At 47.3% G+C, this 18,647-nt stretch overlaps 1 protein-coding gene across 1 annotated transcript in view; it reads left to right on the top strand.

Annotated features, from left to right (window-relative positions):
* Positions 1-18,647, top strand: part of Ripor2 (RHO family interacting cell polarization regulator 2) — a 95,570-nt gene that overhangs the window by 35,085 nt on the left and 41,838 nt on the right. Inside the window, exons 2-3 of the mRNA XM_026407706.2 lie at positions 15,729-15,855; positions 17,505-17,660. Coding sequence (XP_026263491.2) covers positions 15,729-15,855; positions 17,505-17,660 — 283 coding nt within the window. The remainder of the gene's footprint in view (positions 1-15,728; positions 15,856-17,504; positions 17,661-18,647) is intronic.

The raw sequence follows: 18,647 nt of genomic DNA, 5'->3' as shown, positions 1-18,647 counted from the left end.
CTGGGACGGCACTGGCCTGCTCTACGCTGCGTGACAGTCTGATTCCCAGGGCACTGGGGATTGCCTGTGTGCCCAGGCACTGGACCATCGGTCCATACATTATCACAACATCAAACAGGTACCAAGGAGGTGGACCGGACAGCCAGTCCTCAGGGAGCCGCTGTCTAGCGGCAACACTTGTCAAGAGCTCCCTTGATGGCCTCTCCCATGGTTATTGGGGCCCTGAAGCAAGCGACAGCCAGTCCGAGCTCCTGCCGTCTCCCGGCTGTGCTCTTCATGGGGCGCAGAGGTTTTCTTTCACAACCCCAACACCACTGCAGGCCTAGCCCAAGAGTCAGGCTTCCCTCCTGTCACCTAATGTCTCATCCATATCAAAATCCCCAGCAGCTCAAATGTGACTTTGCAGTTGGTTTGTCGTGATCAAAACAGGGTCCCCGTGCTGCCTCTGGCCGGCCTTCTCCTGTCCTTCCCAGGCCCACGTGAGGCGTTTGTTGGATCAGGAGTCCCAGCCCAGGTTCCCCAAGGGATCAGCTCCTCTGTTCTTTATAGCTTCACCCAAGAACGTGAGTGAAAACCACTTTCTCGGCAGCGAACCAGGCGGCGGGTTAAAGAGAAGGCCAGGCGTTGTGCAGTGACCTTCGAGCCCAGAAATCAGAATGGGTCCTTCAAACAATTCTGGTGTGGTCTGGAGGATGGAGTGTGTCTGTGAGGCCACAGGGAAGGGTGGAGTACAGGACGGTACTTCCCCAGGCAGCCCCGGGCAGCAATGTAGACTAGGAATAAGCGGGTCCCCGCAGGAGTCCTGGGAAAAGTCCCTCAAACCTTCAATTTCCTGCTCGATAGAAATGGATGTGATGCCCATCCAGGCAGATGGGCTAAGGACAATGAACAGGCAGAGGATTGTGGGCGTGGAGAGTGGCAGCTGACCACAAGCCTTCAAAAGAGGGGTGTGATCAGAGGAGCCATGTGGGCACCTTGGGGACACAGTGCGACCTGCCTTGGGGCTGGGAATGCAAGCACCAGGCTTTCCATGGTGTACAAATCAGTCTTTAATGTATTCTTTTGTCCCTGGTGCTGGGAGTCTGCCATGCCTTGATGAACCCAGAGTTGGGTGCGAGAACATTCACTCTCTTGAGGCTGCGTTGTGCTTGCAGCTAAGGATTAGAAGGGCTTTTTTGCCTGGTTACTGTTTTGCAAAGCAGGGGATAGCAAGAAACTATTAAAAACCTTTGGTATACAATGTTAAAAGAATGTAACTCTGATTTATTGATAATCTAGATGCTTGCACATAGCTGTACCTAACTGCTTTGCATTCTGCTGGCAAATTATTTGGTTTTGGCAACCAAAAATAACTGAGCAGATGTTATGCGTGTGGCCCCTCTTGGTATGCAGCAGCAAGGACCAGTAATGAAGCCACTGTCCCTGTTATAGCCCTTTAATTTTCTAAAATTACCAGGCAGAGAACATGTGTGCAGGCCCCTGGAAGCCACTCGACTCTGAAACTGCCGGCGTGTGACGGCACATGCATACATAGTGCCACCCCACACTTCTGCTAGAATAGCTTTCACCAGGTTGTCCCCAGTTAATCATCTGTTATAGTTTTCTTCCCCTCCTCCCTCCTTTTTTTTTTTTTTTTTTTTTTTTGGTCAACCTTATTCATTAATAATTTACATGATTGCAAACAAAACACACAGATTTAAGTAGACCAAGATAAAACTATCATATTTCTTTCAAGACAGAGAATTAAATATAACAGATAAATTTTTCTCCCCATTTAATCATAGTGACTGAAAAGGTCTAATGTCCAACTAGCGTACTAGTTAGTGGAAACATCTTCCTATTTGTATAACACCAAAACAAATTTCAACATGAAACTTAACAAACATCTCTGTTTTCATCAGCATAGGGCCCGCACAGCTGGTTACCGACTCCATTTCAGGTTCACACTAACTACAATAGTTTTTTACCGATTGTTCCTTTTCATAATCATTGTGTGTTCTGAGAAGTTTTTCTTTCTTAGAAGTTGCATTTACATAGTGAATCATTCCAATAGCTTGCCATGAGTGCCTGAAATCAATCAGAGCGCACCATCATTTACTGGCTCCTAAAAGCTGCGTGACGTAGGCTATAATCAAGAAAATGAAACACAGAAGGCCATGAAAGAACTTCATTTTTACGAATGCAGCCAGAGAATAGAGACTGGGAATAATAATAAGTATCTTCCCACATACATTCTTCAAGCTTCCCTCCCCTGGGCGAACCCTCACCTTCTTGAGGGGAGGGAAAAGCCAGAAGTTCGAGAGCTCTAGGCCCAAAGCCAAGAAAGGGGCGGGGGTGTCTCGGTCGGCCTCTCCTGGTGGCCACCAGGGTGCCACCAGGGTCACGAGGCCCCTCGGCAGCGCCAGACACCCTGGTATATCACCTTCAAGTCTATAATAAGGTGCTAAGTGCTCAACATTTGAAGTGCTGCTTTTCAACAGTGTTGTCATAACAACGGGAATGAAAGGATGAGTGTAACCCAGGTTGGAAAGGCCTGCCTCCCTTCAAATCCCTCGCCATACCTTGGTGCTGCTCAAAGGAGGGCCAGGAGCGCGGGGCACTGCCACAGTCGAATCAGGGTGTAGCTGCAGACGCCCTGATGGGATTGCCCGCCAACCCTCCATCCGTCAGTTTACTTGCTAAGATGGACAGAGAAGTTGGTCAGCCCCTTGAGAGATCGATGAGTTTGCCCATGTAGGCCATGTCTGGAAAGCTCTTTCTAGATCACTTCCTGTGGCTTGAAATCAGCATGCCTCTCCACTGACAAGGCTTGGTTCTCATCCCTACCGCCCCGGCCCCCATTCTCAACTGCCATTAGTCACCCACGTGGGCAGAGGAGCAGCCACGGGCCCACGACCACACCTCCCAGCAAGGGTCGGGGACGTTCTCCCAGAACCTAGTGGCTTCTCTGTTTAAGGCTTCCAAAAGTGCAGCTCAGGTCTGGTGCAAACGATTTTTTTTTTAAAGCAAAGTAATCAAGATGGTCCATTTAGTAAAGTCAAAGAGCAATAGAAGAAGAAAGGTCAGTATCCTCTTGGTGCTGTTATAAAGAAGCCACCGTCCAGACAGGCTGAGAGCGAGCTGCCATGCTCGGGCACAGACACGCTGGGTGCAAGCACACCTGCGTTGCTGATTTCCCCTGCCTATCAGTGTGGTTTTGAGTCTGATGAGCAAAAAAATGAGGGTTTGTGGTGGGTGTATTTTTCCCTCGGCAGGATCAGCCAAGCTGTCTCTGAAGACTGTGTTCCCAAGAGACATTCCTTTTTGATACCCATGGGTTTTGCTGGTTTAGGAAAAAATAGGTAGATTCTCTGACTGTGGCAGATGGCCCCAGCCTTCACGCTGGTGCACTGTGCCCTCCTCCTGGCCCACTCTGACGGGCAGTGGGCACCACACGGAGGTCTACCCGGTTCTCCAGGCTTTGCATTTTAACATGAGCAATGACAACATGAGTCAAAATCAACCCAGTCCCTTGAGAGATGTCGGCAAGTTTAATGTCCTGAATCATTTCTCTTCTAATTATCCCGAGGCCAGCTGCTGCTCCCTGCATTTATTTAATCCACCAGAACGGAAGAAGAAACAGAATTTTCATTTTCCCCAGGGCTGGAACAGTGTCAATTATCTCGAAGTTCCTACAATTGACTGGCCCAATGAATAGATTCGCTATTAACATTTCCTCTTTACTCTTCAAATGACTGCATCAGGCCCTTAAAATAGCTTCCACGTACTCTGCTGTCATTTCTTTGAGAAAAGGGAGAGCAGTAATGTCGCTGCACCGCATCTCTGTGTGTTTTCTCACCTGGGACGTGTGTCGGGTCTATAATAAGCGCATCCCATTCAACTGCTAAAAGTCATACAGCTCTGAAAATGCAAGTTCCAGTTCCAGAAAAGACCATTTACTCCACACGAAAATCTTTACTCATTGCCTTATTTTATCCTCAAAATAACTGTGGTGACTTGGGAAATTATTACTCATTTTATTGAAAAGAAAAATAGAGGCTTAGAGAGGACAGGTGGCTGGAGGGGGACCTGGGTCACCTGGATCCAGAGCCAGGGTTGTTTTCCTCTTACCCTGTACCGAGCAGCAAAGTGTAAAAAGGGGGTAGCTTCCTGAGACACTCAGGAGGGTGATTATGATACGAGAGAGTCCTGACACGTGCTGCCCACTGGTAATCTCAAGTGCTGGAGTTCACAAAATGAGGTCTCACTGTGCTGCTCAGAGAGTGCGTCCAGAGACAGGGAGCTGTTTCCTACAAAGACAGTGACTGGTCATAACCCGCTGAATTAAACAAGAATCCAGGAGCCCAGACTGACAATGAGCAAATAAGCAAATGAATGGATAAAATCCCAGGGGGAAGCTCCTAGCCTAAGAAGGATGCTGGAGTACCATTTAAAGAGCACCATTCTGCCACCATCACCATGATAATTGATTCAGACAAGAATCATGAATGGATGCTGAAACTCCTAGGGTTCAAGCCTCTAAGTACCTCCTTACCAACTACTTATCAATTACAAAGGCTAAATCAATACAATAGTAATTTATCAGAAGAGAAACCAGCCAACAGTCCTTAACCAAGGGATCAAAGTTGACATCTCCAGTCTGGGACAACTGCCACCCTGAGCCAGGGCCCTACACACTGGAGGATGCTTGTGTCCCTGCTGAGCAGGCCTAACCTGAATGTTATCACAAGAAAACATCAGGCAAACCTAAGTAAGGAACACTCCACAAACAGCTGGCCTGCGTTCTATTAAAATGTCAATGTCCAAGACCAAGAGTGGCCACGGAACTGCCGCTGGTGAGAGCCTAAAGACAGGAGGAGGGAGGAAGTCTGTAATCCTGGATTGGCTCCTGGCATCAGGGTCGGGGAGACACTATGCAGAATATTACTGGGGTGATGGCTGGGATTTGGATAAGGTCTGTACGTTGGATAGTAGAATCATTTCATGTTACACGTCCTGATATCAGTCACTGGACTGTGCCTGTGTCAGTGAATGTCCACGTTCTTAGGAAGCACGTGGAGCTAGTTAAGAGGAAGTTTGCGTCACATTCTCAGATTTGTCAGTGGGGAGGGGTGCAGAACGCTGCATGTGCAAACTCCCAGAGCACCCAGGAAACGTGGGTCTGTGGAGGGGACAACCCTGAGACATGGCAGGTGTCAACCAACAATGCGTTGGGCAAAGAGATGACGGCTTTGGGTGCATTTCTTGCAATTTTCCTGTAGGCTTTAAACTATTTCAAAGTCAAGATTTTTTTTTTATTGACTTTTGATTTGGGCTTCCAAAGTACCCATGTTTTTGCTTCTTATCAGTCGGTGTTGTTTAGTTACCTAAAAACTGCCACCTTCAGCATGCGGCTGTGAGCCCCCTGGCTCCCACAGGCCCTCCACTCCGCTCAGGTGGCTGGAATTCTGTCTTCCCTGGGAGACATCCTGGCCGTTCCTGTCCACATTTCTCATTTTTGAGAGGACTTTTTGTTATTCTAAATTACTGTTAACAAATAGTTTTGTTAAGCACCTACTACACACCAGGTCTGTGTATATTATCTTCCTGGGACCTCATAAAATCTTCTGAATAGTCTTCTTGTCCAAACGAGGGAAACAGAATTCAGAGACGTCGAACAGCATGCAGAAAACAGCCGTGAACTGCAGAAATGAACCGGGCCCAGATCTGTCCTTCCCCAGAGCCCACCTTGTTGCCACCCTGCCCTCCACGGGCCACGTGGAGACAGATGCTACTAGAACTTCACCTCTTGCTATTTCTTATATCCAAAATTGTCCCTTGCCAGCATGATGTGCAGTTGTATTACCTTCTCCAATTGGTTTATTAACGTTCTAAAGCAGAGCTCAGCCTCAGTGCTCCTGGACGTTGGCCAACACAGAGCACCCTGGCAGCCTTACACTTATAAGATGTGCTAAAGAATCACAGGTTCATGGATGGCTCTTAGAAAACACAGAAAGAGCCAGGTGTGTTGGCACATGCCTGTAATCCCAGCAGCTCTGGAGGCTGAGGCAGGAGGATCTCAAGTTCAAAGCCAGCCTCAGTAGCTTAGAAAGGCCTTCAGCAACTTAGCAAGGCCCTGTGTCAAAATAAAAATAAATAAATAAAAAGGGCTGGGGTTGTGGGTCAGTGGTCGAGCACCCCCAGGTTCAATCCCTGCTTTAAAAAAAAAAAAAAAAGGAGGAAAATCATCAATATCTTTTCCAGAGAAGCTGCAAGTCAGCTTCTCTTCTGAGATCGGTGACACTGTGATGTCAGTTGAAACCTACAATGCTCGCCCACTACACAGGGAGAGATCACCACCTTTATCCTTCAGGTACAGAATCTGCCCGGGAGCGTGGTACTTGCCTAACAGGCCAGTTGGAAAACCTGGCCTCGTTCTTCCTTCCCCTTGCTGAGGACCCAGGCTGTGTCTAGCTGTTCTGTAAATCGTCTCATCCATTCACCACACTCGTCTCCGTCCATCAGCACAACGTCTCATTTATCGTTGGGTTAGCAAACAGCACTGACAACTGAGAAGCAAATATTGCCATTGCCTTGATGTATTTTAAAGCAGCCATACATAAAAAACAGGCAATGACTTAAATACATCTACTCTTTTTTTCAGAAGATTAGTCAAGTGTGCTGTAATGGGTACCTTGTGACCGTATAATAAGCGGACACCTATTTTTAGGACTCGTCTCAAGTCATCATTTAGCAGAGCAGGCTATTTGCAGCTGGCCCGCATGCTTTCTGCAGACAACGGAATTATACTCCTGCTCTTGACCAAGATGTGGGGAGCATAACCAGGTGGCATTGTCAGGGAGGAGAAAGACCCCAAGTCGGCAGGAGAAATGACTCAGAGCCCAGTGGCCTGCCTGCCGCAGCTGAGGTGGCCTGGCTGGGACAAAGGGCCCGCTCTGGTGGATCCAGATTGCCTCAGCTTTTCCTTCCAACTCCTGATTTCCTGCACTTCCTCTTAGAGGAAGTCGTGGCTCTTCTAGAAATCCATAGTGATTAAAAAAAAAAATAGCCTTATGGATGTAAAACCCAAGGCCATAAATCCACTCAAGTATCCATTTAATAAAATAGCAGTTTAATAAAGTTAAGAAAGTCATACAGTTGTGCAAATGTCCCCACATGCAATCTTAGGGCACTTCGTCACCCCCCAAGAGTCCCCTCTCCCCTTTGCCTGCTCTCTCCTGTCCACAGCAGGCACTTGGACTGATGGTCAGGTTGGCCCTTTTACACACACACACACACACACACATATATATACTGGGGGTTGAACCCAAGGACACTTACCACTGAGCTACAAACCCAGCCCTTTTTATTTTGTTGAGATAAGGTCCTGCCAGGTTGCCCAGGCTGCCAGGCGCTTGCCATCCTCCTGCCTCAGCCTCTGGGGTGGTTAGGATGGACACCCAGCTGGAGCTGTTGACTCTCTACAGCACGGCACCCCACCCCGGCAAACCACCTATGGGGCCTGGCTCGGGGGTGGAACACCTTGGTCACCCTGGTAATGCTGGGTTTCTAATGGACATTCTGCTCCCATGGGAAATGCTTTGGCCAAAACTGAAGGACCCTTACTAAGGTCCCTCAGATCAGATGTCGCTGACCTTTCCATCATCACAAGGCCCCTTCCCAGTTCCCTGTTTAGGTTCTTAATCAGAGGACTTGGTCAAGTCAAAAGGTAAAACAGCGTAAAGGGCCCAGCTGACAGAGTGCTTGCCTCACATGCACAGGCCTCGAAAAACACACCTGAAGATAAAAGCAGTCGTCGCTCAGTGTTTCTTGTTTTGTTTTTAATTTCATGGCATTTGATGTCCTATGGCTCAGTAGGTACAAATGCTCTTATTTCCCAGAGAGAAGCCCTGGTCTTATCCTTGCAGGCTTGCCCTGGGCCAAACCTGCTTTATCTTTTTTTATTTTTCTTCTTTCCTCATTCCTCCTCCTCCCCTCCCTTCCTCCCTCCTCCTGTTCCCTTCCCTCTACGGTCTACTTATTTACATTTGTGAAAGCCGGTGTCCTTGGGTGCTCCGTGTGCATGTGCTGTGGTCTCTTCCTACAAGACATTGGAAAGTTAGTTCACATTCAGTCCAGCTTCCCTTATCCCATCCCTCTCCCTGCTCCATCCCCTTCCTCTACTGCTCCAATCTTTTATTTTGATGGAATTCTCTCCTCCCTGTTTCTTTTCTCTCCCTCCGCCCCCACCCCTTGCCCCTTATTTTAGACCAGCTTCCACATATTAGAGAAAACATTCAATCTTTGACTTTCTGGGTCTGGCTTATTTCACTTAGCATGATCTTATCCACTTCCATCCACTTACCAGTAAATGAGATCATTTCATTATTCTTTATGGCTGAGTAATATGCCATTGTGTATATATACTACGTTTTCTTTATCTATACATCTCTTGAAGGGCACCTGGGTTGGTTCCATACCTTGGCTATTATAAATCGTGCTGCTATGTACATTGATGTGGCTGCATCACTGTAGTGTGCTGATTTTAAATCTTTTGGGTATATACTGAGAAGTGGGATAGCTGGGTCAAATGGTGGTTCCATTCCTAGTTTTTTGAGGAATATCTACACTGCTTTTTAGAGTGGTTTCACTAATTTGCATTCCCACCAGCAATGTATGAGTGTGCCTTTTCCCCCCACCTCCTCACGGACATCTATTAGTATTTGTATTCTTGATAATTGCCATTACGACTGGAGAGAATTGAAATCTCAGTGTCGTTTTGATGTGCATTTTCCTAATCGCTAGAGATGTTTCATGTATTTTTGGCCATTTGAATCTCTTCTTTTGAGAAGTATCTGTTTAGTTGTTTTGCTCATTTATTGTTTGGTTGTTTTTTTGTTTTCTGGTGTTCGGTTTTTTGAGTTCTCTATATATTCTGGATATTAATGCCCTACCTGAGGAGCAGGGGCAAAGATCTTCTACCATTCTCAGGGCTCTCTCTTCACACTCTTTTTTCAATATTTATTTTTTATTTTTTAGTTATAGTTGAACACAATACCTTTATTTTAGTTATTTATTTTGATGTGGTGCTGAGGACGGAAGCCAGGGTCTGTCCCGTGCTGGGCGAGCGCTCTACCGCCGAGCCCCAGCCGCAGCCCCTCTCTTCACACTCTTAGTTGTTTCCTTGGATGTACAGAAGCTTTTCCGTTTAATGGCCTCCCACTTATTGATTTTTCAGTTTCATTTCTTGCACTTCAGGAGTCTTGTTAAGGAAGTTGGTCCCTGTGATGATATGCCGGGGTATTGGGACTACGTTTTCTTCTAGTAGGTGCAGAGTCTCTGGTCTAACTCGTAGGTCTTTGATCTGCTTTTAGCTGACTTCTGTGCAGGGTGAGACACGGAGGTCCAGCCTTCCATATTGGATTCCCAGTTTTCTACATGTGGATTCCCAGTTTTCTCAGCACCGCTTGTTGAAAAGACTGTCTTTTCTCCAGCATGTTTTTGGCACCTCTGTGTTTATATGGGTTTGTCTCTGTGTCTTCTGCTCTGTTCCCTTGGTCTTTTTGTCTGCTTGGATGTCAATTCCATGCTGTTTGGTTACTGTGACTCTCTAATATGATTTGAGGAATTGAGTTGCCTCCAGCTTTGCTCTTCTTGCTCAGGATTGCTGGGGCTATTCTGGGTCTCTGTTTTTCCTAATGAATTTTAGAAGTGATTTTCTAGTTCCGTGGAGCATGTCTTTGGAATTTTGATGGGAATTGCCTTGAGTCTCTACGACACATTTACTAGCATGGCCACTTTGACAATATTAACTCTGTCTGTCCTAGAACATGGACGGCCTTTCCCTCTTCTAAGATCTTCGATTTCTTTCTTTAGTGTTCTTTAGCTTTCGTTGCAGAGGTCCTTCACATCCTTCATTAGATTAATTCCCCAAATCTACTATATCTTGACATCAGAAATTAAAAAAACATATGTACTGTAGACTGGTTGTCTTTCTTTGTTTCTTTCTCTCCCTTCCTTTCTTTCTTTCTTTCTTTCTTTCTTTCTTTCTTTCTTTCTTTCTTTCTTTCTTTCTTTCTTTCTTCCTTCCTTCCTTCCTTCCTTCCTTCCTTCCTTCCTTCCTTCCTTCCTTCCTTCCTTTCTTTCTTTCTTTCTTTCTTTCTTTCTACCAAAAGGGAACACAGAATATGGACTCGACCTAAATATCCTTTTAAAAATGGTTTAGAAAAAAATCTAATATATAGACTCTTTTGCATAGCTCTAAAAAATAACCTAATAGACAAAGCAAGATACAAAATCTAGCATGCAGAAAGCTAATGATTGTCTTTTCGTGGAAAGGGAAGAGTTGAAGACATCAAGCCCACCATAGTCCTGGGGAGGGTCTTTGGGGGGTTGAAAGGGCCTGGCTTTTCCCGCCCCTCCACCCTGCCTTCTTTTACTGTCTCTATTTTCCTGATAGAGGAGAATGACTCTATGCTTATACGTATGGCAACTAAAGACAGCCCAGCGACCCCTGCTTCCCTCCTGGAGCCTCTTCACTCTACAGTGTGAGTGTCTTTCTAACGGGCAGGTCTGCCTCCAGTCGCTCTGTGGGTTATGGCTGCCTCCGGTCTTCCGCTTTGAGCCAGTCAGTTAGGAGCTTTGAGCCTGGAGGTGCCGAAGGCCAGCCAGGTGCTGGCATCAGGACCCTGACCCTAGCCTACCAAGCCCGTGAATCCCACAGTGGAATTGTTGAAATCCAGAGAGAGAGCCTTGCCACCCAAGCTAATCCGGCTCTCAGGGGCGTCTCATAAACCCCAGTGCCAGCTTGCAAAACCTGGGGCAGAGGCGGGGGTGCAGAGCTGCCACCTGGACTGGGCTCTCCAGACATTCTGCCACCCCGTCTCCACTTTGTTCCCTCGGGGGCCTGCCGTCCAGGCTGCCGTGCGGATTCCACCCTGGCCCGTCTGGAGCAGCCCCCTCCTGGGTGGAGTCCTATCAATTATTCTTCAAAGTCGGGTTATGCCTGGCTTCTCCAGGTGGCTGGCAGTGACCCCCCTGGATCACAGTCATATTCTACCTGTCACTTCAGGTCCAGTCACAGCTTGAGACCTGGGGGGAGGAGGTGGGATCTCCTGACCCCTGATCTCTCCTGCCTGCCATCTCCAGGCCCAGGCCCCTGGCCCAAAGCTGCCTGCTGGGTGGATGAGCCCCCTTCTTTTTGGACAGACAGGTATTTAGGTCAGCCTGTGGCTCTCTGCATCCCCAAGTAGTGCTGTTTATAACATGTAAAGCCTGCTTCTCATTTTAATTTCAAAGGCCCTAGCGCACGTGTGGTTGGAACTTAGCCCTGCGCAGCTAGGAAAGAGGCTGTGGTTTCGCGGAATCAAGAGGACAAACAGCTGTGGCTTTCAGGCTTCTGTTTCTGAGGCTCAGCTCAGAATGGTAGCATTTTTCCCCCAACTATTTATTTACTTATTTATTTGCATTATGGGGATTGAAACCAGGGCTGCTCTACCACTAGGCTGTGCCCTCAGCCCCTTTTTATTTTATTCAGAGACAGGGTCTCACTCAGCTGCCCAGTCTGCCCTCAAACTTGCCATCCTCCCAACCCAGGCTTTCCAGCTGCTGGATCACAGGATGCGCCACCAACCAAGGTGATAGGAGTTCTTTGCAGAAACATCCTGTTGTTACTCTTGGGTGTGGAAATGGCAGGCGGTGGGCAGCTGCCTGGTGTGACAGAGGAGCCAAGTGAGGAGCAAATCATTTGCCTGAGGTTGAAATACTTGCTGGGTTCTAACACACAGAAGGGAATGTTCTGGTCAGGCGCAGTGGCTCTTGCCTGTGATCCCAGCTGCTCGGGAGGCTGAGGCAGAAGGATCCCAAGTTCAAAGTCAGTCTGAGTTACAAGTTCAAAGCCACTTAGTGAGACCCTGTCTCAAAATAAAAAAATAAAAAGGGCTGGGATGTACCCAGTGCTAGAGCACTCCTGGGTCCACTCCCCAGTATGGGGATTGAAAACAAAACAAAACAAAAAATAGAATGTTTTGCAGGAACTTTCAGAAAGACCAGGAAAGAAGTCAGCAGCTATAGACTGGAAATATGTTTCACAGCCTGACAGTTCTTAGTAGCAGCCACCCAAGATGAGCTGTTTTACATACAGTTTCTTGTTATTGGCTGCAGTATTTGGTGATCTCAGCAATATGTATTAGGTGTAGTTGCTAAAATTTTACAAATTAAAATAATGAAGTTGTTATATAACTCAGAACCCAAGGACTTCCTGGAGGGACCTGAATTATTATAATGTAATCAAACTTTATAAAACCTGATATATTATTTCTTGGAAATCATATTTCTCCCCTGCAAGACTTATAAACATATATATAAATATAATTGCTGGCAGCACAATGATCTTGTACGTGAGCTCTCTCCTCTACAGTCCCAGCTCCAAGTGGCCGCAATTTTTTACAAAAGGAATTTTTGCATCTATGAATAACCCATGAATACATTTGCTCTGTCAGAATTAATAGAATGCACAAAATATTAAAGCGTTGCTGACTACCACTCAATCTTACTTCTCCATAGATCATCTGCCTGTGTACTTTCAGAACTTTGCTATGAATATGCATTGTTTGGTATAGCTTTGTGTTTACACTCCAGCTATCATACTGTTGTGTTCCGCAGTTTGTCCTGGGTGTCTTCTACTCGGACATATTTTTTTTTAAAATGCTGCGTATTATCCCATCCTTCCGTTCCTGTAATTATTGGGTTTTGTTTTGTTTTGTTTTGTTTTGCACCAGGGATTGAACACAGGGAAATTTAACTACTGAGTCATATCCCCAGCACTTTTTATTTTATTTTGAGACACAGTCTCACTCAGTCACTTAGGGCCTTGCTAAATTGCTGAGGCTGGCCTTGAACTTGTGATCTTCTTGCCTCAGCCTCCCGAACCCCTGGGATTACAGGTGTGCACCACAGCCCCAGCCTCACCCCCCATTTTCCTAGTATTCCAAACATTGCCTGTAATGAGCATCCCTGTGTATTCCTCTTGTGCAGTTGGACTTTTCTTTAGAGGAGATACGAAAGAAGTGTGTTTTACTTGTTTAATAGATAATGCCATGTTGTCCTCCAGAACTTCATTCCTCCTTTATACCTTCCCAGCAGACACTGCCTCCTGCTCTTCCCATCTTTCGGTTAAGGTTTTGGGAAGGTTGGTGCACCTAGTATTAAAATGCAGATTACCCGGCCGTGGATGATCAAGTGAAGTCCTTACCGTAGCTAGGGTGATTTTGCTGGGAGCTGGGAGAGAACAGCTGTGGGAGTTCCTGGGAGGTCAGACGGCCTGAGGACTTAGGGTACCAGGAGTGGGGTGTCTGGAAGACAGGAAAAATGAACGCAGAGCTTGCCGCTGGGGGAGGGCAGGGGAAGGAGGGACGTGGAAAAGAACAGCTGCTCAGGAGCCAGGGCTCTGGATCTTGTGGACTCTCACCTGACACGCCCCCAGGCAGTTGTGTCCATCTTTGGGGACACTGTTGGTGGGACAGAGGTCTCAGCTTGAGCAGCTCTTGGCCAAATTCTTTCCCACTAGATACTGATCATTTCTAAGACCACAAAGACAAAGCAGAACAGTAACCAAACCAAAAGCTGGCAGAGAAGGGTTTAAGACTGAATGCCATTTTTTAAAAGTTGATAGATTGTACAAGATTGTTATTTCCAGAAGTTTTAAAGTTTCAACAAACTTGGTGTCTTTTCTTTTTCCTCTCCCTCTTGTTCTCTGTATTTTTTTCTGTTTGTGTAATTGAGCCTTCTAAAGCAGTGGCTTCACAACTTTTCTGAACATCAGAATCGCCTGGGGACATTTTAAAAGTCATCCCCAGTTCACACCATGTTTTAATTAAAGCAGAATGCCTAGGGGTTTCACAGTCAACCACTATGATCCAATGGATAAGAAAAAAATATATAATTTTGGCTTAAGAAATATAATTTCAGGGGCTGGGGATGTCGCTCAGTTGGTAGAGTGCTTGCCTCACATGCACAAGGCCCTGGGTTCAATCCCCAGCACCACAAAAAAAAAAAAAAAAAAGAAATATGATTTCAGGAAGTATAAGAAGACACAGTTAAATATTTAAATACTCTTTTTTCTGTAATCATAGAATATTCATGATACATAGACATATTGGGACAATAATTTACAAAATAAGTGCAATACTGATACAGTTTACCAAATCAAGACTTCAGTATAGATATCAAATTATTGGGGACACGGCCGAGGTTGCAGCTCAGGGGTAGAGTACTTGCCTAGCACACCCAAGGCCCTGGGTTCGATCCTCAGCACCACAAAACAAAGTATTGAATACCAAAAGGAACCCAAGCCACAGTCTTTCTTGACACTCAGCTGTACCAGGAAGGCTCCTTAATGAAGTGCAGACCCCTGTTACCAGCAGACAGCACCTGCTGCCTGTCTCCTGGAGGAATTGAAGGAATTCCGGCTATTTTCGTGCCCTCCAGCTCGGGGAGTAACTGAGGGAGCTTTCTGCACCTGCTTTTGCCTAAACCACGCGTGCATTACCTGTTGCTGTTGACCTCTTACATACTTCGACTTCATTACCTTTAAAATTCCAAAAGAAAGCCCCAAACTCACCCTCCCAGCTCAGCTGGCCTGAGGATGTTCTCCCACAGGGTCAAAGAGGGAGCCTGTTGGCCACTTCCAGACCCATTGCTGCAGGAATGTGCACAAATCCCAGCGCTGCTTTCTCCCGGGGAGGGAGGAGGGAGGAAAGGGATTTAAAACCAGCAGCACGGGCGGGGCGGGGGGCAGTTACTATTATGATTTATGAATTTTTTTTTGTTTAGCTTTTCTTCCTTTCTCATTGGGTCTTTAAGGGGGAATTGTTGGTGCTACTCAGACATGATTTGGTGTCTGTCCCCTGGGGAAGGCTTCAGTCTGGACAGTCTCACCTTTTCCCTGCTAGCTGAAGCCTCTCTGGACTGAAGTCACAGGGTGAGACCATGGTACGTGACTCTGCTGACCTGCAAAGGAGAGCACCACCTCACGGTCTAGGGCAGTCTAGGGAGAACCACCCTGGGCCTCTGTCCAGCTGTGGGCGGTGGACACCTTGGTCTATGGCGGTGGGTGTCCTCAGGGAAGCCCTGCTGGAGGCTAGGGCGGGGCTGCAGGCTTCTCGCTGTCCTAACCTGGATTGAGCCGCTGAGCTAACCTGGATCGTGGCTTCCTTTGTGAGCAGCTCCTTCCACCTTCTCATTTGGCACCTCCACAGTAGCGTCAGAGTCCTCCCTCTCAGGCATCCTCAGGGTGCACAGGACAGCAGCTGCAGTAGTTCCTCTCCGAAGGAGCCTTGTGTTTAGCCTTGTGACCTCTGAGTGTGGAATTCCACCTGCAGGCCGAGCACGCCTTCAGAGGACCTGGCCCAGGCTTCCATGCGGCTCATTTGTGTGTTTTCTCTGTTGGATGGAGGCTAAGTGTTGCTGACGTTCTTATATTTGGGAAGGTGTGATTGGCCCTTGTAAGAGAAGAACTGCTGAAGAAAGCTAAAGTTATGGATAATTTCATGTAATTTATATTTATTTTGGTCTAAGTAAGTGGGTAGCTACTTTTTTTTTTTAAACCTGACTGCTAAACACTTTGGTTTAAAAAAAAAAAAAGCTACAGGAAAAAAATCACACCAATGTCTCGGAACCCTAGTGACATCGACCTCTGGACTCACTTCACCTGATTGATAAGCCTCGTGTGTTTTCTGTCTTTCTTACAGGACTGCCAACCAGACTCCCAGAAATCATGTTGGTAGGGTCCCAGTCCTTCTCACCGGGAGGGCCCAATGGGATCATTAGAAGCCAGTCCTTCGCGGGGTTCAGTGGCCTTCAAGAAAGACGATCCAGGCAAGTGCAGATCGGTTTTCCCTGGGGAGGTGGCTCGTTGACTCGTGGGCCTGCACAGGCAGCCTCTGCAAGACACACACACACACACACACACACACACTAGTTTAATCTTTTTTCCATAGAAAAGATAAGGTACCCCAAATGAAGTGCCACTAATTTTTTCCTATCCTTTGGAATTCCTCCTGCACAGAGGACCGAGGATGTGGGACAAGCTGGTGGCCCGTGTCTGGACCTCTCCACACCCCACCCCTCCCCATCCCCTATGAAGCACATTTTCCATGACATTCAGATTTCGGAGACTAGGTTTGGAATGAAGTTATGCAGTGAATAAAGATGAAGACTCTAGATGCTAGGGAGCAGATGCCACTCAGTCAGAGGCTGTGAAAATTGTCTCCTGGTCTCCCTGGACCATCTGAAACTGAAACAGGGGTCACTGGATGCTTTGGCTATATCCCTTGTGGCTTTGAAATGTACATGTTTTTTCTTTTTCACAACCTTCTCCTCCCCGATCTTCTCCTCCCTGATCTTCTCCTCCCTGATCTTCTCCTCCCTGATCTTCTCCTTCTTGATCTTCTCCTCCCTGGTCTTCTCCTCCCTGATTTTCTCCTCCCTGATCTTCTCCTTCTTGATCTTCTCCTCCCTGGTCTTCTCCTCCCTGATCTTCTCCTTCTTGATCTCTCCTCCCTAATTTCGTTTTTTTTCTCTGACTCATCTCTATAAAAGCCCCCTGTTCCTGCTGATGGGCAGAGTCACGGCCTTTGGGACAGGAGTCCCCTGTGTTTCTCTTTTGCTGGCAAAGCAATAACAGTCTTTTTCCTTTTTCTCTTGTTTTTGGATTCGCATCCCGGACAAGGAAGGACTGAGCTTTCAGCTACAAATTCAGAAAGCCCAGGTAGCAAAGAGGCAGCATGTAGTCACGTTGGACCTTAGTGCTTCTGATGTCATAAAGTCCCCCTCTGAGGGCCTATGTGGGTGGCCTGGGACAGGGGTGGCAGAAGAGCGTAATAGCCTAGGGGCAGGGGACTCCAGTCTCCTGTCTCTCCCCCTGGAGCAGATTAGTGAGTGCAGGGCATTGGTCTCCTGATCACCCATAGCGTGGGTCGAAGTCACCAGGAGTCTGTCTTGCCACTGTATACTCCATGTCTGCTGACTTTTCATAATTATAGCTATATAATTTAAAACAAATAACCCTTTAAAGAAGGCTATCAGTACGGCTGTGTGTGCTTTTCTTTCAAGCCACATGGGATCAGCTGCTTGTCAGGCTTACGGCTGTGCATCAACAGGGTTTCATTACGTCCCAGCCACACTTAGCAGAGGCTGTGTGACCTGGTGCACGAGTGTACCTGCTGTTGTACCTTCTGCCTGTTCATCCTTCCCACTGCACCCACTCTCCCAGGCTCCCTGAGGGTCTGCTGAAGCAGCGCACTCAAACGCCGGTGCCCTCCAGGAAGCTTGGCCTGGCCCCAAACTTCCAGATTTCTGCAATCAACCAATTGACACCAAGAAATAGATGCAGGAGGCTCAGCTCTGCCCCTAACCAAGGGCAGCTGCCTTCTCCCAATGACAATCACCTGAAGCCTCGGCGAATGGAGAAACTTTCATCAAAGCCTTTTGGACGGGTCTCAATGTGCTTTCTTTTCTTTCCCTAGGTGTAACTCCTTCATTGAAAATTCCTCAGCTCTCAAGAAACCCCAGACCAAATTGAAGAAAATGCACAATCTAGGACACAAAAACAACAATCCTCCCAAAGAGCCCCAGCCTACAAGGGTGGAAGAGGTCTACAGGGCCCTGAAAAAGGGACTCAGGTAAGAGACGGGTCCTGGTCAGGCACTTTCCCTTCTAACATGACCGGGAGGAAAGCTAGCCTGTAAGGTCACTTCCAGAAGGCTCTATCTGTAATAGGTGTTTTATTCTTCATTCTAAAGAATAAAGGGAAGCTAGAATGAGTCCCGAGGACGTGAAGCCTGTTGCAGCTCACCTCCTCCACGCCGAAGGAGACCTGGAGTGGTCATCCATCAGCGATAGCCCCAGTTAGTGTTGGTTTCCACTCAACTATGGAGCTCAGGCTTATCCACTCTAGAGACTGTGGCACGGTTGGGGTGGTGGCTCAGTGGTAGAGTGCTTGCCTAGCATGCGTGAGGCACTGGGTTCGATCCTTGGCACCACATAAAAACAAACTAATGTATCCACCTAAAACTAAAGATACATAAATGAATAAATTTTAAAAAAAATAGAGACTGTGGCAGAAGGGTTCTCCAACGTCCCGGAGCACATTATAGGGACTGTTGGCGCAGAGTGAGACCCTCCTGGCCTGTGATGAGGCATCCAAGTCAGCGTGGTGTTTAACAAAAAGATTCTGAGAATCCGGACCCATTCCCCGGAGTCTTCCCTTCCCTCCCTAGGGGTTTTTCGTTTCTGGACTGTAGGACACGCAGGGGCCTTCCTTTCTGATAATCTGGACAGTATGGGATACAATTGCTAAAGCTTTATAAAGACTAGGAAATGGGGCTGGGGATGTGGCTCAAGCGGTAGCGCGCTCGCCTGGCATGCGTGCGGCCCGGGTTCGATCCTCAGCACCACATACAAACAAAGATGTTGTGTCCGCCGAGAACTAAAAAATAAATATTAAAAAAAAAAAAGACTAGGAAAGTACGGCGCCCCCAACCCACCATGTCCAGATGTATTTTTCCCCAGTGCTGCAGATGGAACCCAGGGCCTGATGCATGCTAGGCCAGCACTCACCACTGAGCCATGCCCCAGCCAAAGTTCAGGTTCCTGACCTCCAGGCAGCA

This window comes from Urocitellus parryii, chromosome 8 (genome assembly GCF_045843805.1).
Source record: "Urocitellus parryii isolate mUroPar1 chromosome 8, mUroPar1.hap1, whole genome shotgun sequence".
Classification (NCBI taxonomy): Eukaryota; Metazoa; Chordata; class Mammalia; order Rodentia; family Sciuridae; genus Urocitellus; species Urocitellus parryii.
This window is presented reverse-complemented; position numbering and strand designations above follow the sequence as displayed.